The sequence below is a fragment of the Typopeltis vanoorti genome, chromosome 19 (genome assembly GCF_054136105.1).
Source record: "Typopeltis vanoorti isolate ZY-2024b chromosome 19, IOZ_Tvanoo_1.0, whole genome shotgun sequence".
Taxonomy (NCBI): domain Eukaryota; kingdom Metazoa; phylum Arthropoda; class Arachnida; order Uropygi; family Thelyphonidae; genus Typopeltis; species Typopeltis vanoorti.
In genome coordinates, this window is record NC_143567.1 from 57819057 (window position 1) to 57844982 (window position 25926).

General features: G+C 34.7%; 1 protein-coding gene across 1 annotated transcript in view; it reads left to right on the forward strand.

Annotated features, from left to right (window-relative positions):
* Nucleotides 1-346: 346 nt before the first annotated feature.
* Nucleotides 347-25926, forward strand: part of LOC150096145 (DNA polymerase zeta catalytic subunit-like) — a 59124-nt gene continuing 33544 nt past the window's right edge. The window contains exons 1-3 of the mRNA XM_090409624.1: nucleotides 347-381; nucleotides 5276-5367; nucleotides 25777-25881. Of these exons, the coding sequence (XP_090265750.1) occupies nucleotides 5283-5367; nucleotides 25777-25881 (190 nt within the window). The 5' untranslated portion in view covers nucleotides 347-381; nucleotides 5276-5282. The remainder of the gene's footprint in view (nucleotides 382-5275; nucleotides 5368-25776; nucleotides 25882-25926) is intronic.

A 25926-nucleotide genomic window follows, 5' to 3' on the forward strand; every position in this document is an offset into this window, starting at 1 on the left:
ATTAAGGATGAGGTTCAAATAATGAAAAAAAATTGGTACTAAAAATGACTAGTTAAATATGAATTGTTCAGTAATGTAACTTCAGATTGATGGCTAAACTTGTATTTTTATTTAAGTTTTTTTAATCTTGAAAATGTAAATTATGTTTTGGATAAAAAGATTATGAATTTTTATGCAGCTGTTTTTTTTTTTCTTGCAGTTCTTTATTGATTATAATCTCTTTGGGATGAATATGATTAATATAAAGAAACAAAAGTTCAGAATTACAAGTAGTCAGGAAATTTTGATTCCTTTTTCATCACCTCTTAGTCAGCAAAAAAATAAACAAGCTAGTTTGACTAGCTCACCATTTATTGTTTGGAATGTAAATGAACTCTCAAGGTAATTTTACATTGTTATTAGGGTAAGTTTTACATTATTCATAGTGTTAGCCTAGTGTATAGCATCTCTGCTTTCAGTCTGTAGGATTGAAGTTGTAGACTCTTTTCCTTTTAAGCATGAAGCCGTCACCCTACTTGTTGGGGGGGGGGGGTTCAAAGTGGTCTACAAAAGTACCTTAGACTTAAAGGGGTCCCAGATTATTGAATTTATCTAATCTGTGGTATTAAAAAAAAACAAGGATTTATAATCTTTTATGAATGTGATTTATATTAAAAAAAACTGTTTTTCTTGTATTTTATAAACAGTACAAAATGTTTATAAATCAAGGTATAATATAACTCTATAATTTTTCTTTCTTTCAAATTAGCTAATAAGAAATAAATTAGTCAAAATACTAAATTAGCTATATACAAGATGGTGTTTAAACCAATTTCAAGTTATGGATCTGAGAGATGGGTTATAAATAGAATTTGATAGAAAAAAACTGCAGTCCTCTGATATGAGAATTCTGAGAAAGATTAGTGGACTGAACAGGTGTCATTAATAGCATTATCATATTTAAAAGTGAGGATACTAGGAGCTCCATTGTTAGCCTTGAGGAATGTGTTAGTACAGCTAATCTCAGGTAGGATGGTCACTGAAATAGAATGGGAGATGAAAGATTAGCAAAACAAGTGTTCTTTGCCAGGTTGGAAGGAAAAAAGATCCAGAGGAAGACTGCGATATAGGTGGATTGATACAGTAAAAAGTGCCTTAGAAGACGGAAATATAAGACCCAATAATATTGAAGTTTGAAAAAGAAAAAAATTGTCAGTTAGCAGTTAATAATGATGCAACTTTTTATCTAGTACTGTCATAATATCCTGTACACCCACTGAGGATACATGTTAGGAATTTGATGATGATACTGAATATTTATTTTAAAAATGGGATTTATTAAAATCCCATATTAAAAATGGAATATCCTCAAATTGCATGTTTTGTATTTGCATAAAAACATGTATTTCTCTTGTAAAACTGTTTTGTATAGTGAATTATGCATCTTTGCAAATCATGTAAAACTTAATGGTGACATTAATAATGTATAGTCTCTTCCATCTATTTATGGCATAAATAGCTACAGATAGTGAGTGTTTTAAAGATGGTAAAAAATGCTATTCAAAGTGAAAAATCAAACACCATTATTAGAAAGCTGCTTGATTGTTAAAGGACAGAAGATAATCATTATGGAATTTCAGGCACTCAGAACTATCTCAGAGAGAGAGACAAACCAGGCTAGCAGTTGCTGCCCTAGTTTGGCTAGGTCAGTAGTTGTCTCTGCAATTGTACCAAGAGGTGTATTTGTATCTCACATGGCATGGTTGTTTGTGAAAGTCCTCAGGTAGTAGATAATTTTCAGCACCTAGTGTGAGCATCTACCATTCTGTTTATTGGAAACTTGAGGTAGCTTGGAAAAGTTGGTGTTTGTGCTGAACATGATTCTCAGATTATTTGCTGGAACAGAATTCTTTCTTATTCAGCCCTTAACCTGTCCATAGTGATAAATGTATTATAATTATTGATCTTTTATGAGTAGGATTAATATAAAAATTTAAAAAAAAGAAAAAACAGATTGCTGTTTAAATGTCACTAGAAAGAGTTATCAATTGAAATAAACAAGCCATATATATGCCTGATGGTTTCTAGATCGGTGTTGAAACAACAGCAACAACAACACATGAGAGCTGCCAGCAAAATATGGTTTGTTGCACAAACCTTTTTATTTTATTTAATTTCACCTGTGATGAATCTTTGATTAGATTACAACCAAGAACCTTGACTAGTGTCTCCCAGAAGTGAAACAATAATCAAGTATTTGGAGTCCTTGATTGACACTTTGCTTTCAACTCTGTAAGTGAAGCATCAGTCCAACTTTTTATATTGTCCATCTAGTTTATTCTAGGTCTGCCTCTTTTCCAAGTTCCTGAAATAAGTCCTTCAAGAACTTGCATTGGTAAACCATTTGATTTGCTAATATGACCAAGCCACATAAGTTGTTTGCTTTGAATCTTAGTTATGATGTTGTCTCTTGAACTGGCAAAAGAACCGATTCTTTGCCTTACTTCAAAATTTATGATGTGATCAGTGTATGGTATCTTTAGGGGTCATCGATAGCACCTCATTTCAAATGCCAGCAACATGTTTTCATCTTCTTTCAGGAGAATCAAAGTTTCACTTCCCTGTAGAGAAGTACTGAATTAACTACTGTGTCAATAAGGTGTAATCTTTTGGTAATTGTAAGATTGTTATCTGTCCATAGTGGTTTTAGTTTTTAGAATGCTGCCATTTTTTTTTCTAATATCCTGTCTTGATCTGCCATCTTTATTAAAGATATTGCCTAGGTATTTAAACTGATCAACTTCTTTTATGGGTGTATCCTCAAGTAGGATTTTTTCAGTTTTTGCTATAGCACTTCTTTCTTGGTCAGAATCACAAATATTTGTCATTGTTTTTTAATTTTGGATATACTTATGGTTAATCCACATATTTTAAGATTATAAGCTAATTTTGTGGTAATCTCTTGAAGATCTGATTTGTTTTCTGCTAGAAGATCAATATCATCAGCAAACTTTAGATGGTTCATTCTTCTTTCTCCTATCATCACTCCAATATCACAGTTCTCCAGGGCTTCATTTAAAACATTTGAGGAAGCTGGTAAATAGCATTGGTGATAATTTAGAGTTCTGTTTAACTCCAATTACCTACTTCAAAAATGGAAAATATGAGTTCAACATTGATATTCTGCCTCAGAATCTTCCTGCGTCTAGCTCCCCTGATGAGACTGCAGTAAAGGTGAAAACCAGTACAGGTGGTGACCATTTCCATAATGCACAGCAATATATATACTGTTCAGAAAGAAGTCAGTGGACACTCCTATGGGCAAGGTGCATCATTCCATCTAACAAGCCATGTTTGTAGCCAGCATAAATTGGAGGAATATGATATTTCCATGTCAGTGCAACTGTGTCCGGGTGAAATGGCTGTGAGAAGGGAACCGATGAAGTTTGAAAGAGGCATTGTGATAGGATGCCATGCTTGCAGGCCTATGTATTTGGCAAATTGTTGACAAATTGAGCCATCTGAGGTCAACAATCAGTAATACCATATTGAGATGGAAGTGTAGGGAGTCAGCTGCAATTGCTACCCACAGTGGACGACCCACAAAACGTGACCATAGGGTGCTATGAAGAGTAATATGTAAAAACAGCAAGACAATGCACTGTCATAAGGCTGCTGCTGTAACTGCATAGTTTGTGAACATAAATGTCACCACATGTGACCGGCCTTCACAGAGTCTGGATTTCAACCCTATTGAGCATCTGTTGGATGAACTGAAGCATCAGGTGAGATCAAGGGACATCTGCCCCCCACAGCGGAAGCAGATATCCCTTGACCTCATCTTTGATTCGCATTCCCATTGATTCATATTGTACACCTGTGGAAAGTATGCCCCTTAGGATTGTTGCAGTCATTGCAGTGAAAGGAGGTATTACATCTTAAGACAGGCAACATGGCTGTTTGTTCCTCACATTATGGTATTTGTTGACTTTTTCCAAGCAGTGTACATGTCTGAAATGGAGTGTGGTGCACATTATGGGATACTGAGGCAACTGAGCTAGTCATCAGTCTCTGTATACAAGTAGTCTAGTCTTCAAGATGCTTCACCCAAGTGTTAGCAAACAAAGTTTGCTTACATTTTGATAAAAGATTAAACAAGAATATAATTTTTTAGCAAGTATAATTAACTCTTTCATATCTAGGATAAATATTTATTTATATTTCATTGTTTTGTTTTTTTAATGTTATTATTATATCAATACAAAAGGATATCAGTTTTCTGCATATAGCTTTTTCTCTGACTTGGTTTTTATAACATTATAAAATTAACTGGATAACCATTGAAGATTTTCCAGTTAATCTCATAATTCTTCTTCCTCCTCTTCTGCTTGTGATGGGTCAAGTTCCTTGAAGACAAATTTTTTCCATTTCTGTCTGCTGTATTTTTTTTGCAGTTCTGTTATGGAGTTTAAGTGAGTGCTTTCTTTTATGTTGCAGTCCATCTTTTTCTGGGTCTTCCTCTACTGGGCTATCCTTTAATTCTGTCATTTAATAATATGTTTGGTAGTTTTTCTGGGTTCATTCTTGAAACATGTCCAAACCAGCTTAGTTGGCTCTTTTTTAGTGTTGTAATTATTGTTTCCTTGAAGTTAAGTTTTTCTGTCTTTTTTTTTCATTTGTTTCTCTTTCTATCCAGTTTGTTTTATTGATTTTTCTTAGGCATTTCATCTCAAAAGCATTGAGTTTATCCATTTCTTTTTTTTCTTAGGATCCAGCATTCTAAGCCATAAAGTACTGTGGGAATTATCATTGTTTTATATATCTTTAGTTTGAGTTCTTTACTTAATCTTTTATTGTTCCGTATTTTTTCTAGTCTGAAAAAAACAAAAAAAAAACAAAAAACTACTGCAGCAGCAGTAGAGATTTTTTGTTTTTGTCTCTCATAAGATCTGCTAGTGTGTTTAATTTTGTTTCATTGCACAACAGATGCAATGAAACTTGCATCTGTTGTGCTTCTGAATCCCATTTGCTCTTCTTCCATTGGTTCTTCATAAGAATTTTTAACTCTGTTTTGAATAATCCTGATAAATATTAAAAAAAAAAATAGTGACTTAGAAGGGTAATGGGCCTGCAATTCTTATAATTTTATCTTAAAATCTTTAAAATCTTATAATTATATATTATTAAGAGGATTTCATTGGCAACTGTCAAATTTAATTGTTGCCCATCTTGTTCTTATGGAACAGTTTTATAATGATATGTAATATATGTATATTATATATATTTTTATTTTTAGTAATCTTATGCATGATGTAAGCAGACAAACTACTTGTGAGCTAGAGGCTGATTGTGTTGCTGATGACATTATAAACAAAGAAAATAACAAAGGTGAGAATTAAGATCTTATGTCTTCTCTTTAAGACTATAGAGTAAGAAATTCTTTTTTCTCCATTACATTACTTTTTAATGATTCATGTGATTTTTCTTCTTGTTCACTGTTAGCGTCCTCATTGGGGTAAGAGGTACAAATAAGTTGCTCTGTTCAACTCTTTGTTTTGAAGTTTGGTGTGTGTGTGTGTGTGTGTGTAATTGCTTCCCATTCAGCATAAGCATTAAGTTTATCTTCGTGTTTAATGCAGGTTATACCTGATCCTTATCTAAATAAATCATATGATTGTTAATATTCAGTTAATATGATAAGCTATGGCACTATTGGTGAGCTTAGGTAGTAATCACAGAACTAATGTTGCCTACATGAATTCAATGCTGCATGGTAATGAAAGGTGAACTTGCAATTTTTTCCCCTTTTAAATGTTTGTTGCACACAAAAGAGGTTTGTTTCTGCATTAGTGTCATATATGGATATAAGGTTAAGAAGAGCAAAGAAAATTATTGATGTGTTTTTAAGCAGCTGAAAGTTGTCCTTGGAGAACAAGTGAACATAAGTAAATTCAATAAAAGAAGAAGAGACTTAGTTCAGTGACTTTGAAATTGCACTGTGAATGAATGGCTGTTGATGATCAGCTGCTTGGGATTTTATAGGCTGAGAAGAAAAGTGCAGGGGCAGTGGAAGCCAATAAAGATTATCCATATGAAATGCATAAAAAAAAACCCATAGAGTTTACACAGTTTCAGATATATACCTGTAAGGATGTAGTGATCCTCACTGTAATCTTCCCTTGAAAGACTTGATTCATTGATAACCTCAGGCTCATTATTATTAATGGCTGAAGAATAGGGAACAGCTGCCTACACATCTTCAAAAGGTTAGTTATGGTTAACAGAGCTCCTCCTACTCTCATTGGAAATAAATGCTGTTAAAGGATTGATTTATTGAAAAATATATTTAATTTTCATTTTTCAATAGTTCTATGAACTATTGAAATGGAAAATTAGTTGATTGATAGCACATATAAGAAATCCTGTGTTAATGCTTTTATCAGCTACAATGTTGAGGCCTTCGCCCTCATGGATTTCATGATTCAGGCCAAGTTGGCCACCGTTAGGCTTGCTAAAGTTACTGTATGTTTTATAAACACCTAGGTATTTTTCAAAGGATCATTATCTTTTGGTTTCTTTAGGAAGAATTTCAGTTCATGGTCTGAGAATCAGTAACTTATGATTTGCAAATATAGATTTACTGGGAGGAATGGTGAGAAGCTGTGTAAAAGAGACAATGTAATGTAACTGTGTTATAACAAGAATGGAAATTATCATGAAAATGATTATGAGGAGAGAATGATTTGGATTTTGTGTGCACCCAATTCATTACTAAACACCCATTGAGGGTACACATCAGGAAATTTATTATGATAGTCATTATTGAATAATGTTAATTAGAGAGTATAATTTATTATATTATTTTTTTACAATTTTTTACTTTATTTATCTTATTTCATGTATTTATTTATTTGTTTTTGCTATCACATTAAGCAGTGGGTTGCAATTCTCTCTCTCTCTTTCTCTCTCTCTCTCTCTCTCCCTAAAGTTTCCCATATGAATAAACATATTTTTTGTTGAGCATTTCATCATATCAAAGAACTACATCACTTCAAATTGGAAAACCAAACTTCCTTGAAAGTATTTATTCATCATGCTGGCTTTAAAGTAATGTTCTTTGCCAATTTCTTTTTACAAAAACTTGATTTTTTTACCAGTATTGTTATTTATTAAAAATATAGCACATGAAATTCCAAAACAGAAAAGAAAAGGAAACGAGATCACAATTGTAGTAGGTACTAATGACTTAACTAGTGATAAGTTCGGTATAAAACAGGATATGAAATGTTCATTGAACGAAGTGAGAGTAAAAAGTGAGAAAGAAAATCATAAGTATATTGCCTCAACATAATAAAAATGAATTAAGAAGAAAAGCTATGGTGGCAAACAATTCGATGCATAAGCTGTGTAGAAAGAATAGATGCAAGTTTCTGGATGTGTAGCATGAGTTTGAGGGAAGATTGGATTTGTATAAGAGGGACAGCCTACACTTGAATGCGTTTGATATCAGGATTCTTGAAAAACTAATAATTGGTATGAGACCTACCACAGAGTGTCATCATCAAATTCCTGCCATGTACCCTCAAGGGGTGTACAGGATATGATAGTACTACATAAAAAAATTTACATCATTACTAACTTCCTATCTACAATTTTCCTCCAAATCAGTCTGTTACTTGTCAAGACTCCAACACTATCAGATCTTATATTTCTATCGTCTGAGACACTTTGTACCATATCAATCCACCTATATCTTGGTCTTCTTCTGGGTTGTTTTCCTGTCAACCTAGCAGAGAATACTTGTTTTGCTAATCTTTCCTTGCACATTCTGTTTATGTGACCATACCACCTGAGATTAGCACTGCTAATTCATTCCTAGATGCTGACAATGTCAAGTTCTTTCCCAATATCCTCATTTTTAATATGATATTGCCATTGATGCCATCTCTTCACACCTCTAATCTTTCTCAGGACTCTCATATCTGCAGTCTCTAGTCTTTTGTCAAGTGTTTTACTTCTGACCCAGCTCTCAGATCCATAAGTTAAAACTGGTTTGAACACTGTCTTATATACAGCTAATTTAGCGTTCCGACTAATTTCTCTCTTATTCCATATGAATTTATTCAATTGACTTCCTACCATACCAGCTTTGTTGATCTATTTCAATATTTAATTTACCATCTTCACTAAAAATCGTGCCTAAGTAGCTGAAATGTTTTACTTGTTACACAGGTTCTCCATTCACAACACAGTTGACATTTTCAACGATTCTACCTATTTTCATTGTCTTTGTCTTTTTATTGCTGACCTTCATACTCTACCTATTACAACAGTTATTCAATTTGGTAAGTGAATCTTGCAAGCTTGTAGCGGATTTATTTAGAGGTATAACATCATCCGCATAAAGCAAAGAGTTGACATTAACATCTCCAATTTTGATATCATGTTTAACACCACTTTCCTTCATAATGTGATCCATATAGATAATGAATAACAGAAGGGATAATGTGCATCCTTGTCTCACACCAGATTTAACATTAAACCATCTTCCTGTACTTCAATTCTAACTGCTGATTTACAACTCAAATAAAGACTAAGTATTGCTTGATATAATGTCTCATTGACACCATATTAATGTAGCATATTGGATAGCTTCTCTCTTGGCACCTTGTCATATGCCTTTTCCAAATCGACAAAACTTAAATACAGATCTTTGTTATATTCCCATGCTTTTTCAACTATTTGTTGTAAAGTGAAGATCTGATCCTGACAGCCTCTATTTGGTCTGAATCCAGCTTGTTCTTCACCAAGCTTTTCTTCCACAATTCTTCTCAACCATTTCTCAAGTATTGTCCCACTGTCCAGGCCTTCTGAACTATGCAATGCAGCCACTGTAAGACTTTTATACCACCATACTTCAGCATTTCTGGTTGAATATCATCTATTCCTGCTGCCTTTCCACATTTCAAGCCATTGATGGCTTTTTTTTACTTCAAGTATGGATATGTATTCCTGACTGTATTCTTGTTGAGTGTTTTTTATCACTGTACTATCACTGCTTGTGTCATTTAGCAATTTTTCGAAGTAATTACTCCATACTTGAAAGATAGCTTTTTCTCCAGTTTTCATATCACCTTTATCATCTCTAATTCCTTTTACAACACTCTTTCCTCCATTTCTGAGTTAATTCAACAACCTCCAGAATATCTTGCCACCTTCTTGATATTTATTTTCTATGTTCTTACCAAAGTCTTCCCATGACTTTTGTTCAGCTAGTTTTACTCATTGTTTAGCTTTCTTACATTTGTCTCTATATTCTGTAAGAGCACAAGCTGACTTATTTGCCAGGAACTTTTGATATGTTTTCTTCTTTTCTTTCACCTCCTCTTTAACTTCCTGTGTCCACCATGGAGTTCTGATTTTTCTATCCTTGCAGAAAACCTCACTACATGCCTCTCTGGCTGAATTAATCGGAGTTTTCTTCAAGGCTTGCCACTGAATCTCCAAGGTTTGGTTCCTGTTCTCAAACTCTTTCATTTTTTTTCTTCAATAATCTTTGTGCATTTTAGTCTACAGTTTACATGTGAGAGCAACTCAACTTTTATTCGCTTTAAAACTTTCTTACATGTTATTCTTTTCAGTATGAAATTCAATTTTATCCTGCTCAAGACTAAACGGTGATCACTTCCAATTTCAAATCCTCTGTACATACACTCTGGTGTTCTGCACCAGGGAGAAAACATCACTATCAACAATAACATAGTCAATGAAACTTTTCTTATTCTTTGCCTCTTCTATCCATCTGAATTTGTGCACATTTTTATGTTGGAACATTGTGTTAGCAATAACCAGTCCATGTCCCGAGCAGAAATCCAACAGGTATTTGCCGTTATTATTAGCTTTGCTCTTTTCTCCAAATTTTCCCAAAATATTTTTGTATGTCTGAAAATCATTTCCTACTCTGCTATTTATATCCCCAACAAGGACCAACTTTTCCTTTTTCATTCTGTCAGTTGCTTTCTCTAAAGTCTCAAAAAATTCCTCCACTTCTACTTTAGTAGAACCTTCTGTGGGACTATAGGCACAATTAAGTCTCATTGTCCAGTTCCCCCATTCTGATATTTGTCCACATCACTCTACTTGAGACTGTCTGCTATTCAAAAAGATCATCATTATCATCATCAAATTCCTGCCATGTACCCTCAAGGGGTGTACAGGATATGACAGTACTACATGAAAAAATTACATCATTACTAACTTCCTATCTACAATTTTCCTCCAAATCAGTCTGTTACTTGTCAAGACTCCAACATTATCAGATCTTATATTTCTATCGTCTAAGGCACTTTGTACCGTATCAATTCACCTATATCTTGGTCTTCCTCTGGGTCGTTTTCCTGCCAACCTGGCAGAGAACACTTGTTTTGCTAATCTTTCCTTTCCCATTCTATTTAAGTGACCACACCACCTGACATTAGCTCTGCTAACGCATTCCTGGAAGCTGACAATGTCAAGTTCTTTCCTAATATCCCCATTTTTAATATGATATTGCCATTGATGCCATCTGTTCACGCCTCTAATCTTTCTCAGGACTCTCATTTCTGCGGTCTCTAGTCTTTGGTAAATTGTTTTACTTCTGACCCAGCTCTCAGATCCATAAGTTAAAACTGGTTTGAACACTGTCTTGTATACAGCTAATTTAGTGTTCCGACTAATTTCTCTCTTATTCCATATGAATTTATTCAATTGACTTCCCACCATACCAGCTTTGCTGATTCTGTTATCTATTTCTATATTTCATTTACCATCTTCAGTAAAAATCGTGCCTAAGTAGCTGAAATGTTTTACTTGTTTCACAAGTTCTCCATTCACAACACAGTTGACATTTTCAATGATTCTGCCTATTTTCATTGTCTTTGTCTTTTTATTGCTGACCCTCATACCATATCTATTACAACAGCAATTGAATTTAGTCAGAGAATCTTGCAGACTTGTAGCGGATTTATTTAGAAGTATAACATCATCCGCATAAAGCAAAGAGCTGACATTAACATCTCCAATTTTGATATCATGTTTAATACCACTTTCCTTCATAATGTGATCCATATAGATAATGAATAACAGAGGGGATAATGTACATCCTTGTCTCACACCAGATTTAACATTAAACCATCTTCCTGCACTTCTTTCAATGCTAACTGCTGACTTACAACTCAAATAAAGACTAAGTATTGCTTGATATAATGCCCCATTTGCACCATATAACTGCAGCGTATTGAATAGCTTCTCTCTTGGCACCTTGTCATATGCCTTTTCCAAATCGACAAAACTCAAATACAGATCTTTGTTATATTCCCATGCTTTTTCGACTATTTGTCGTAAAGTGAAGATCTGATCCTGACAACCTCTATTTGGCCTGAATCCAGCTTGTTCTTCACCCAGCTTTTCATCCACAATTCTTCTCAACCGTTTCTCAAGTATACTTGCATAGATCCTGCCAGGAACACTCAGTAGGGAAATACCTCTGTAATTCTCACATTCAGTTTTATTTCCCTTTTTATATATGGGTACTATGAGAGCTCTACTCCAATCATCGGGAATTCGTCCCTCTGTCCAGGCTTTCTGAACTATGCAGTGCAGCCACTGTACGACTCTTATACCACCATACTTCAGCATTTCTGGTCGAATATCATCTACTCCTGCTGCCTTTCCACATTTCAAGCCTTTGGTGGCTTTTTCTACTACAAGTATGGATATGTATTCCTGACTGCATGTGTGGTCTGTGTTTTTTATCACTGTGCTGTCATCTCTGCTTGTTTCATTTAGCAGTTTTTCAAAGTAATTACTCCATACTTCAAGGATATCTTTTTCTACCATTTTCATATCACCTTTATCATCTCTAACTCCTTTTACAGCACTCTTTCCTCCATTCCTAAGCTTCTTCAACAACCTCCAGAATATTTTGCCACCTTCTTGATATTTATTTTCTATATTCTTGCCAAAGTCCTCCCATGACTTTTGTTTAGCTAGTTTTACACACTGTTTAGCTTTCTTACATTTGTCTCTGTATTCTGTAAGAGTAAAAGCTGACTTATTTGCCAAGAACTTTTGATATGCTTTCTTCTTTTCCTTCACTGCCTCTTTAACTTCCTGTGTCCACCAGGAAGTTCTGATTTTTTTATCCTTGCACACAACCTCACCACATGCCTCTCTGGCAGAATCAATCAATGTTTTCTTCAGAGTTTGCCACTGAATCTCCAAGGTTTGATTCCTGTTCTCAAACTCTTTCAATTTCTTTTCAATAATCTTTCTGTATTTTAGTCTACAGTTCACATCTGAGAGCTGCTCAACTTTTATTCGCTTTAAAACTTTCTTACATGTTATTCTTTTCAATATGATATTCAATTTTATCCTGCTCAAGACTAAATAGTGATCACTTCCAATTTCAAATCCTCTGTACACTCTGGTGTTCTGCACCAGGGAGAAAACATCACTATCAACAATAACATAGTCAATGAGACGTTTCTTATTCCTAGCCTCTTCTCTCCATGTGAATTTGTGCACATTTTTATGTTGGAACATGGTATTTGTAATAACCAGTCCAAGTCCTGAGCAGAAATTCAACAAATATTTGCCATTATTATTAGATTTGCTCTTTTCTCCAAATTTTCCCAAAATATTTTTGTATGTCTCACAATCATTTCGTACTCTGCTATTTAGATCCCCAACAAGGACCAACTTTTCCTTTTTCATTCTGTCAGTTGCTTTTTCTAAAGCATCAAAAAATTCCTCCACTTCTACCTTAGTAGAACCTTCTGTGGGATCATAGGCACAAATAAGTCTCATTGTCCAGTTCCCCATTCTCATATTTGCCCACATTACTCTACTTGAGACTGACTGCCATTCAAGAAGATTATCCTCGTATTTTGTGTTGAATACTATGGCTACTCCTTCTTTTCCTTGATTGTCATTGCCTGAATATAACATTTTGTATTTATTGCTCAGAAAGATCTCGCCAGTTTTGGTCTTTTTTGTTTCAGTCACCTCTATTATGTCGATCTGGTTCTTATTTAATTCCTCAGCTAGCTCCATTTCTTTGCCATTCAGGCTTCTTACGTTGATAGTACCGATCTTTAACTCTGGTGATGTTGAGTCGTTCAGATTTGTTCCAGTAGCTGACTTTTCGCTGTTCACCCTGGTTCCCTGGTGAAAACAACGGGGGCCTTGTTTAACCGTGCGACGCCCCAGCCAGCATGAAATTTTGTCATGTTGTACCATCATTTTTTATTTTGGTTTAACCAATAAGAATACAATTTGGTCGGCTAAATCCCAAATTGCCAGCCCATCCTCGTTCGTTCAGTATCAAAGTAGATACCCAACAGGGTGCACCACGAGAAGGTGAGGATTGGACATTAGGTCAGAAGCTCTGGTTGGTTCTCCGCATTCCTTGAAAGGCTATGTGGAGGTCTCCTCTCAGTTATACAGCTTTGACCCTTAAGCACCCCATTCAAAAAGATTAGTCTCATATTTAGTGTTGAACACTATGGTTATTACAACAATGGGCAGCGTATGCTCTGTTCTCAAAACTGAAAGAAATAACATCTGTGTTGCAAATGTTAGTGACCAATCAGCAAGGAAGTATAAAGAAAATTTTTCCATTAAAATTGAAGATCAAGGTAGTCTGTCTCCAGTTCTCAAATCTAGTAATACTGAATACTTTCTTCACAAGTTCTAGTGTAGGATGAACGTTTCGAAACTGTAGTGCCATGATTTTTTTAAAAGTAATAGGCCTGCAGATTTAAATTTTAATATGAATAAGAGACAAGGAACTTTTGTTTAATTTTGGTATTAAGAAATCTTATTGAAGGTGTTTGTGACACAACTGATAGTGAGTCATCCACTACCAGTATACGAAGCGATCTCCAGGATGTACAAAAAGGAGGGGAAAACTACCAGCACACAGGAGGGGAAAACTGAAAACAATGAATGCAGACTTTTTTGTCTGCATTCACTTGTTAGTACTTATAATAATATTATAAATTTTAATAATGGTGATTCAGAATGGGATATGTCAATGAAAATCAGCATAAATTAATTTAATGATGTTTATGTTTAATTTGTTTAATTAATACATTACAAAATAACCAAGGTGTTCTGCAAAAATTTTAGTATTTGTGAAGTGTTCCATCATAGGAAAAGTTTGGGAAATGCTGGTCTAAAGTATGACAGTTCATATGGATTCACTCAAATACTACCATTCCCTCCTGGAGCAATACTCAGTCATTTCAGCTTAAGAAAAAAATGACACTTCTACTTTCCTGTAGTGATTACTGTAAATAACTTTTATTGTTCTCCTGATTAATTTAGTACATCCATTAGCATGTTTTTATGTGTCATACCTAAAAATCAACAATTTTTGACTTTTTTTTTTTTAATCAGTTGCAATGTATAATAAAAAAATATTATACAAATTATGATTTTTTAGAAACTAAGTACATATCAAGGTATCTTAGCCTTGCCGGAAAAATGTTTCTATTATGATACTTCCCGTTTCTCATGATATTACATGTGGTATAACACAAGTAAATGAAATAATTTAGTAAGGAAGGATAAACATGAATTTGCTTGTCAAGTAATTCCATTTTAGCAGTTGCTTACTTAACAGATATACACATGTACAGCTGTGCACTAACAGATCACTTATTATTATTAACAGAAATCTCCAGGGAGTTAGGGACTCATCGAGGGAGGTCACACACTACAGACATCAGCTATTGCACATCTAATGGCAATCCATTCCGTTCGTACACCACTCTATGAGAGAAAAACCTAGGTCTAGACCCCTTCTTGGTAGCATTTATGCTCTGCTTCCAAGGATACCTTCTTGTCCCTTTCCTGCCCACCATAAAGTGAAAAATTCCATCAACTGAAATCCTGTATAATCCTCTTGCTCCTGTTTGCTTGTGTCTGCAGTCAACAAATTCTCAATCTGTCTTCATAATCAGTATTCCACAATCCTGATATCATTTTTTAACAATCTCCTTTGCACTCTCTCTCTCTCTCTCCACTGTATTAGAATCACAATGGAAACCAGGAGACCAGACCCGTGCACAGTAGTCCAAGTGAAGTCTTATCAAGGCTTTGTAAAACAACATCCTTATCTTTACATATCAATGTTTGTTTCAGCACTCAAATACATCTTTTGAGATGTATTTGCAGTCTTTGCTACATGACCCCTGAACTTCCTATCCACTAACACTCCAAGATCCCTAGCTGATGAGTTTCTTCTATCAAATATCACATTTGATATCTAATCACACCAAAGTGCATGACTTTACATTTACTGGCATTGACATGGCATCCATTTTCCCATGCTAACAATTCCAGTCCATTGAAATCATTCTGCAAGTACAGCATATCAGCCACATTCCTGATTACCCTACCTTTCTTTGCATCATCAGCAAATAGTGTATGTCACCTGTCAAATCCTTTCCAATGTCATAAATGTACTGACTGAATAACAGTGGACCAAAGACTGATCCTTGTGGTACACCACTGGTTACCTTAAATCTTGCAGAGTCACATACCACTTTTTGATATCTGTCAATCAGACATCCTCTTATCAACAATAATATTTTATAATTCAATCCCATATTTTCCAGTTTATGTAACAGTCTTCCATGCTGTATTCTGGAAAAATTCTCAGTAAAATCCAGAAGTATCATGGTTGATCAATTCCCCTTGCCTAGCTCAATGGTAACATTATTATAGAATGTAAGCAAGTTGCTAAAACTTTACCTTCCCTTGATAAACCCATGCTGCTCATTGCAAAGTAGAGATTCCTTGCCAACCCATTTCTCAATGCAAGTCCTAACCAACTTCTCCAAAATCTTCATCGCCATTCCTGAATACTGATTGGTCAACAGTTGGATACACTAATCTTTGCACCACTCTTGTTAAATGAGGGTTACCATACATTCTTTTTATTCCTGCAGAATCTTTCTTGTTTGGAGGCTCAAACTAGATAGCCTGGTCAGAAGACTAGCCAGTCCTTTAGCTGAACACTCTTCTAGCATTCAAGCTGATGTCCCATCAGTCCCTATTGCTGAATTCTTATTCAGTTTGTGTAACAGCTCTAATACTTCCTTCTCAAACACCCGAGTTTCTTCATCTAGTGAAGAGGTAGCAGTGAGCTCAATGTTGCATACTAGATAACTTTTAGCAAAAAGGAGCACTCATTAGTTGAACAACCTCTTCTGCATCTGTCAGCCTCAAACTGCCTTCATTCAGTAGAGTTATTCTTTCATATTCATTCTTTCTTTTATTTTCAGCATACAAATAAAATTCTTTGGGGTTTGCTTTAGCTTGTAGAGCCAGTTACTTTTCACACTCAGACTTGGTTTTCCGTACAACAGTTGTGACTCTTCAGAGCTGCTGCTTATAATTTTCATAACAGACATCATTCTTATGCACATAATATTCCTTCCACATCATCCTTTTCTTACGAATCTCTTGCTTGTTAAGATTACACATCTATTTGACTCTTACCCTATTTATTCTTAGAACTCTTGGGACACATTCTAATAATACATCATTTAAGTTACTTAAATAAAAGAGCCAATAGGCTTCACTTCGGCGATGTAACATTATTTAAATTAAAGGGATATTAAATCCCACATTATTTCAAAGCCGAATAAGAAACTCAAAGATCGGAATCAAAGAGTTCATGCCGAATATATAGTAAGCTATAAAAGTTATTATAATTCTTATTAATCTTATTCTTATAGTTCTTATTAAAATTCTTATTCGGCTTTGAAATAATGTGGGATTTAATATCCCCTTAATTTAAATAACATCATTTAAGTATTTTTTTAAATGCTTCCCATGCACTAGCGATATTCTTCCCATCCAGCAACCAGTATCTTCTGCTGAACTCAGTATGCTCCTCAGTTGGTTAGAAGTGAGTACCACATGATAACTGAAACATCCTCTGACACTGTAATCAAGTCTAACATTAATTGATCCTTTCTTTTAGTGTTACACGGTGATCAGCATTCATTTTTGAAATTATGGATTCTACAACCTTGTTAAAATAACTCTTTTTTATTATTCTGACGTTTCGATCTTCATATCAAGATCATCATCTGGAGCATACATAATATAAGACAAGCTGCGTTACATTTCAAACCGTAAGCTAGAGAAACAATGATTTGATCACATGCTACTCACTGGCATGACCTCTAGTAAAAAAAAAAAAAAATTTTTTTTTTTTTCACTAGAGGTCATGCACAAAAAATTTTTGATTACATGAATAAACATTCTTGCTTACAGATGGTTTTCCTTCCAGTAACAGTGATGTCCTATTTCTATTATTACAATTGTTATTTTTGATTAAAGAAAAAAAAGGAAAAAAAAATTATTTATAAATTTATAAAAGAAACTTTCTTATAGATTTTTTTCCTTAACAGTGATGTCCTATTTTTCAGTATTAAAGTTGTTATTTTAGATTTAGGATCATGAATTTTCTAGAGTCCTGTTCTTAGAGAGGAAGGATTCGTGGGACGAATATATGCCTTCCATATGTATGGGATTTTTAGACCATCATTATTGTTTATATTGGGGTGGTTGATAATGATCTCACAAGCTTCCTTAAATTTGCATTCATACCATGTTTTGGTGTGATGTAGACAACTGGTGCTTTTCCAGTCAATTCTATGTAAGGTGTTCAGAGTATGATCAGAAAGGCCAGCTTCACCATAATTATTATATTTGATGTGTCGTTTATGTTCTTTTTCGCTGATCGGAATTGTGCATCCTGTTTCTCCTATGTTTGGTATGTTGCAGGTGCAGTAAATACGGTATACTCCAGGGTGGGCCAGCGAAAGGGAGTGGGTCTTTGGCTGAGTTGAGTAAGCTTTTTAATTTTGCAGGAGGTTTAAAGGTGGCTTTCAGATTGTATTTTTGTAGTACCCTATTTATTTTGTCTGATGTACCTTTAATGTAGGGAATGGCTATAGCTTTACAGTAGTCTGGTTTGTATTTGTTTTTTATTGAGATCTTGTAGAGAATTTTGTTAATAGAGTTTTGGCTGTATCCATTTTTTTGAAAAGTATTACTGATCACTTTAAATTCGTTTTTCAGTGCCTGTTCACTGGAGCAGATCTTCAGAGCCCTGTTTTTTTAGGGTATTGATGACACCTAGTTTTTGTGTTGGGGACATGGTAGGAGTTTATGTGTATATATTGGTTTTCGGTAAACAGTGAAGGAAAGATAACCCAAGGGAAGATGTGTGACAAGTGTATCTAGAAACGGCAGTGTGTTATGTTTTTCAATCTCAATTGTGAACTGTATACATTTGTGTTACTTGTTTAGGTGGCTAAGGAAAGTGTCTAGTGTCTGGCAGCCATGAGACCAAATTACGAAAACGTCGTCAACGTATCTGAGCTAAACTTTGGGTTTTAAAGGAGAGGAACCTAGAGCAAGTTGTTCAAAATGTTCCATATAAAAGTTAGCAATTTGGGGGGGATAATGGCAACCCCATGGCTGTGCCTTCTTTTTGTAGGTAGAAAGCATTTTGCCATACAAAATAACCCGAATGTGATACATGCGCAAAGAGTGCCGTGATATCTGGAGGAAATTTGTTCTGTAAAAGAAGAATTGTGTCATTGATTGGGACATTCATAAAGAGGGCAGAGACGTCAAAACTGATAATAGATCATCTTTTTCTAATGTAATGTCTTTGATGATGTTTATGAAGTGTTGCGTGTTTTTGATATAGGAGGGAAAATGACCTACCAACTCCTTGAGTGTTGCCGCTTGATTTCATCTTTAAACAGAGACAAAATCGAGATTTCGTCTTTGTTTCAAGCGTGGTTGGAGGGTTAACTATATTATTGTTACCTGTCGGTGATTGGCGGCTCCTAGTTTTTCTTGCTTCTGGTTGGTTTTTATTGTTCATTGTGGAGAAATTTGAATATGGCGGCTGGTTCTTTCGATCTTTTAGTCTTTGGAATTTGAAAATTAGATTTTCTTTCTTCGTTTGGAGGATGTGGTTTGCCGTGTTGTCAGTAATCTTTTCCAGGATCATCCAGATATCTGTGAAGGGATTGATAGCCCCACTTATCACTTAGCCAAAAAATTAGCGGCAACACTCAAGGAGTTGGTAGGTCATTCCCCCTCCTATATTAAAAACACAAAACACTTCATAAACATCATCAAAGACATTACATTAGAAAAAGATGATTTATTAGTCAGTTTTGACGTCTCTGCCCTCTTTACGAATGTCCCAATCAATGACACAATTCTTCTTTTACAGAACAAATTTCCTCCAGATATCACGGCGCTCTTTGCGCATGTATTACATTCGGGTTATTTTGTATGGCAAAACACTTTCTAACTACAAAAAGAAGGCACAGCCATGGGCTCGCCATTATCCCCCCAAATTGCTAACTTTTATATGGAACATTTTGAACAACTTGCTCTAGGTTCCTCCCCTTTAAAACCCAAAGTTTGGCTTGGATACGTTGACAATGTTTTCACGATTTGGTCTCATGGCTGCCAGACACTAGATACTTTCCTTAGCCACCTAAACAAGCAACACAAACGTATACAGTTCACAATTGAGATTGAAAAACATAACACACTGCCGTTTCTAGATACACTTGTCACGCGTCTTCCCTCGGGCAATCTTTCCTTCACTTTTTACCGAAAACCGACACATACTGGCCAATATATACACATAAACTCCTACCACCACCCAACACAAAAACTAGGTGTCATCAATACCCTAAAAAACAGGGCTCTGAAGATCTGCTTCAGTGAACAGCACTGAAAAACGAAAGTATTTTTTTTGAAAGTATTACTGATTTAAAGTCATCAGTAATACTTTCAAAAAAATGGATACAGCCAAAACACTATTAACAGAATTCTCTACAAGACCTCAATAAAAAACAAAGACAAACCAGACTACAGTAAAACTATAACCATTCCCTACATTAAAGGGACATCGGACAAAATAAATAGGGTACTACAAAAATACAATCTGAAAGCCACCTTTAAACCTCCTGCAAAATTAAAAAGCTTACTCAACTCAGCCAAAGACCCACTCCCTTTCGCTGGCCCACCCTGGAGTATACTGTATTTACTGCACCTGTAACATACCAAACATAGGAGAAACAGGATGCACAATTCCGATCAGCGAAAAAGAACATAAACGACACATCAAATATAATAATTATGGTGAAGCTGGCCTTTCTGATCATACTCTGAACACCTTACATAGAATTGACTGGAAAAGCACCAGTTGTCTACATCACACCAAAACATGGTATGAATGCAAATTTAAGGAAGCTTGTGAGATCATTATCAACCACCCCAATATAAACAATAATGATGGTCTAAAAATCCCATACATATGGAAGGCATATATTTGTCCCACGAATCCTTTCTCTCTAAGAACAACTATAAACATGACTTGAAAATCCAGGATCCTAAATACAATCTAAAATAACTTTTAATACTGAAAAATAGGACATCACTGTTAAGGAAAAAAATCTATAAGAAAATTTCTTTTATAAATTTATAAATTTTTTTCCCTTTTTTTTTCTTTTTTTTTAAAAATCAAAAATAACAATTGTAATAATAGAAATAGGACATCACTGTTACTGGAAGGGAAACCATCTGTAAACAAGGATGTTTATTCATGTAATCAAAAATTAAATTAGCTTGATGTAATTTTTTTTATTTATTTATTTTTTAAATTTTTTTTTTTTTTTCACTAGAGGTCATGCCAGTGAGTAGCATGTGATCAAATCATTGTTTCTCTAGCTTATGGTTTGAAACGTAATGCAGCTTGTCTTGTATATTTATATGCTCCAGATGATGATCTTGATATGAAGATCGAAACGTTGGGATAATAAAAAGAGTTATTTTAACACGGTTGTAGAATCCATAATTTCAAAAATGAATTAACATTAATTGACCTCAAGTTCTTTCTGTCACATGCTGAATGAGGAAGTTATCTCGCAGCATTTCAGTAAATTCAGTTTCATTCTTCTCATGAGATTTTACTGCTATCCAATCAATGTTTGGATAATTAAACCCCCCCCCATTATGATTAATCTTTTCGTGCTTATCATCTTTATTTGGTGATGCATTTCTTCATCGCTAGCAATCAATCCACCAGGTCTTTAATAGCACCCCACTATGTATTTGATTTAGTTAGTTTCCACCTCATACCAGATGGCTTCAAACTCACTGCCACATGAAAAACTATTACTAATATTACAATCATAGGTCTTAATGCTAACTGGATTCAAGTCAACTGATATCATTAACAGCATGCCCCCTCCTCTCCCATTCTGTCTGTCCTTCCTAAAAATACTGTACCTACCCTTTACACTCAATACCAGTCAGTATGTCTGATTCTGATAGCCAGTTCTGACTACTGCATACAATACAAGGTCCTAACATAATACAAGGTCCTAACAATATATCACAACATATTGATCATCAGTGTACATCATCTTTTCCCAAAACTAGGACTCTTCCTCGCTGGTTAGCGTTTATCTTCGAATCAAGAGGTGATTGCAGCTGTAGAGAGGTATTTTGTGAAGAGCTTTTCACAAAATCGAATTATGGTTCTCAGATCTTACTGAGAACCATTACGGGGACGGGGTAATGGCGCTAGAGTATCGCTGGAATAAATGTATTAGTCTTAAGGGAGATTATGTTGAAAAAATAAAAATAATTTTGAAATTAGAAATTCATTTTTCATTCCAAAGAAAATGTATATTATATATAGTTTACATTTTATTGATGAGTAATACTGTTAATAATTATAATTATTATCCAGTTGCATTCTGATGAAGAATGATTAAGTATAACTAAGAAGGTGTGATCATGACTCACTTGTAGCTTCATAATGACCATCTGTCCATTCTGAAACAGCAACTGAAATCTCAAAGGCTCAAATTAGGAATTCATGTTTGATTACAGTTCCTAGTTTACAAAATTAGTTTTTTTCTTTAACAATTCTGATGCCCTGTTCTCAGAAAATCTGGGATTTTCAGATGCATTCCAAGACTCTCAGTAAACTGGTGTGTTGGCTGCCCTACTAAGGAGGTTTGTTGTAAAAAAGTCACCCTTTATGAATCTTTGACTCCAGGAGAATTATGATGATAATAATAAAAATTATCTAGTACTTGTTGTTTTGTTAGTGTTATCCTTAAAATATATATATATAGGCATGCTCTCTTCTTTGTTTTTTGTATTTATTTACAAAATAAATATTTTAAATAGTCATCTTTTTTTTTTAGGATTTTTGTTAGCTTTTCAGAAGTACTCAGAATATAAGGAATAGTAATAGATTTAGAATAGTTCCTGTTATGGAGGGAGAGAGGGGAGTTCAGGATAATCGGTTTTAATATTTTTTGGGCGTTGTAGCCATTGGCTACAAAGGTGTTAAGAATATGGTTAAGTTCAGTAGTAAGGGCATTATTATCTGAACTGATTCATTTTGCCCTGTTATATAGGGTTTTTATAATCCCATATTGTTAGGTGTGTGTGTGTGGGGGGGGGGGTGATTGCTGGTGAATGTATCTACCTGTATGTGTGAGTTTTCTGTAAACAGAGAAAGCCAGGGATCCATCAAGATGGCGTGTAATCAGAGTGTCTAGGAAAAGGAGATTGTTATTGTTTTCTTTTTCCAAAGTAAACTGGATCCTGGGATATTGATTGTTTAGGTGTGATAAGTTGTGGAGTGTGCCCAAGATATTCGGGCAAATAGCGAACATAGCGTAGCTAAACAGTAGGTTTAAGTGGAGCCAACAGTATCAGACTAGATGTAGCTGGTGTTCTTATCCAAGCTAAACCTCCAAAAAGCAACCTATCTAAAGAAGAATTCAAAGCTCTACAGGAAATAAAAATAACAGTAAAATAATAATTACTAAAGTGGATAAGGGAAATGCCACTGCTGTTCTAAACAAAACTGACTACACAGGTAAGCATTCCTCTTTACTGGCAGTTGGTGGGATCATATTCTATAGGGAGGTAAGTAGCGGATCTAATAAAATCGGCCTACTTATCTCCCTATAGGGAGATAAGTAGGCCGAGAATATGATCCCACCAACTCCCAAATTAGAACACTTCATAGGCTCCTTAAGAAGGTTACTTCTTGGCCTGTGGAAGTGACTAACAAACTAAAACCTTTTTTAACTCTAGACCCACTAGAATATATCGACTTCCAAAAATCCATAAACAGAATGTGCCATTATGTCCCATTGTGGATGGCATTGATTCCCCCACATACAGATTAGCCAAACATTTAGACAAAGTGCTCACACAACATACTGGCAACACACCTTCACACCTAAAAAAAATTCAACCCACTTTAAAGCCAGTATATTAATTAAAAATTTTTAATTAATATTATAGTATGCATAGTCTTTCCCTAAAAATTGACAGTTATTACTAGTCTTGGATGGAGAGATGGTGGTGAAGGAAGACATAACAGATACTATTTATACTAACCTGGGTTTTTTAACTGGATGATGAAGAAGAAAACTAGTTAATAAACTACTTGGTACCTGCAACAACTTCTATTTCTAACTTATTTTCAGTAGCTACCAGAACATTTTGCCACTTTCTTGAGATTTATTCTTCTGTATGCTTACCAAATTCTTACTACTTCTTTTTTAGAGCTTTTTATGCACAGCTTAGGTTTCTTAGATATTTGCCTATATTTTCTGAAGGTATCTGCCAATTTACTTGATAGGAAATTTTTACATTTTCTTCTTTTTCATTGCATGATTGCCCCTTCCTGAATCCACCATGAAGTTTAGATTTTTTTTCTTGTAGGCATTTTCACTATATGCCTTCTTGACTGGATAAGCATTTTTGCATGAAAATGAGGTAGCCAACCTCATATGCTGTTTTAGAGTTTTTATGTTGCAAAACAGACATGCTTGCTGGAGGAACACATGCAATTAATAACCACAGTGTACTGGTAGCATTAACTCCTTCAACTGTAATTCAAACCAGATGTACTTTGCAATACATGTATGATATTACTTTTTTGAATTGTGTGTGTGTATAACTTCTACTCTCCACAAGTAATCTCATGTATATTTCTTTGGTGTTCTATTGCTAAACTGGTTTCTAGAGATTGGAAATTTGTCAATGAATTAAGCATGATTACCCTAAATTAAAAAATGCATATGTTAACTAAATAGAATAAGGAAGAACTAACATTTTGGGCAAGAAACCAGTGTGATAGCATACAGAGTTCTGTAGAGTTTATTTTCTTGTACACAAGAGTTATTTGTTATCCACTGGTCTGTATTGAGCTAAAATTCTAATTTTGTGAAGTTGTTTGTAAAGTTTATCATAAAGTCATTTTCAGTTGAAAACATTCATTAAAAGGAATATACTGATTTTTGGATATGTGTTTTTAAGTACACAATACAAGGTAAATGTGGAATGCTGTGGCATTATAACTCTTTTCCTTATTATAACCGTTTTTGCATATTTTTCATATGATGCATACATATTTTGTTTTTGCTGATGTAATTGATGTCTTCATCTATAGTATCTCTGAGTGGTGGTGGTGAAGATTTTAGAGAAGTTGGTAAGAACTTGCATATAGAATTGGTTGACAGACAAGACATACTTTGCAAAGAACAGCAAGGGTATACTAAAGGGAGTAATCTACCCACCATATACCAGATTTAAGGTGACCATTGATGTATCCCAGGGATCAGTCCTTTGGACAATTTGTTGTTCAGTCTGTACATTAATATTGGGAAGGATCTGGCAGGAGTGTTCAATTGTTTGCTGATGATGGAAAGATAGGCAGGGCGATTAGTAATATTACAGCTCATACAGAATGATTTGAATAAGCTGGAACAGTGGACAAATGATAATAGCTATCACTTCAGTGTTATTAAGTATAAAGTTATGACACAATAAGATTTCCAACAGCTTATTATATTGGTGGAGTTGTGTTGTTGCAAGAAGTTGATGCTGTTAGGGATTTTAGAGTTATGGTGGATAAGAAACTGAAGTTAAAAGGTCCTGTTGCAAATACAACTCAGTGGATAACTTCGATGTGAAATGAACATTGACTATAAGGAAGTAATTTTGCCTCTTTACAAGGCCTTATACAACTGCTAGCTGCACACAGACTACTGTGTTGCTGATTTGGTGTCTTGGGTTAGGAGTGGAAGTTGTGAAAAAGGTGCAAAGATGCTATCGAGATTATGGAACAGATTATGAGGACAGATTGAGAATATTTGTACTGTAAACACTGGTAAAGTAGAAGGAGGAATGATATGATAGAAGTCTGTAAACTTCTGAAAGGGTATTACAAGTTATCAACTGATGAAGTTTTTTTGTTATATGGAAGGTGGAGAGAGGACAAGAAGACATCAGTGAACGTTAACTTTGTGTACAGTTAAGGAGTGAGAGCTGAATTTTTCTCTCAGAGAGCAGTGAGTGAGTGGAACAGTTTGCCACCTTGTGTGGGTGATCTATGGCCTTTCTTGATGAGTCCTTGACTACTGGGCATGTTAGTGTGAAATAGGGAAATTAATTTTCCATCTGTGTTATTGTATGCATACAATAGTAAGAAGAGCACAGAGAAAAACTGTAAAATTCATCATCACTCGAATGTAATATGACTTTTACACGGTTGCAAATCATGAATGAAAATGTTGAATTTAAGGCTTATGAATAAAAGGGTTATGATAATGAATGAGTGACTATTATTTGTTAATAGTTTTATTTTGTGATTTAATATAGATTGTGCAGGTAGTAACCCAGGATTAATGGCCATTTGGGAAGAAGAAAAACAGCGGTACAGAGATAAAAATATTTCATCTCGACTAACTCCTCAACCTTCTCAAGGTGAGTTGCAAATTTTAAAATATTCTAAAAGAAAAGAACAGTATG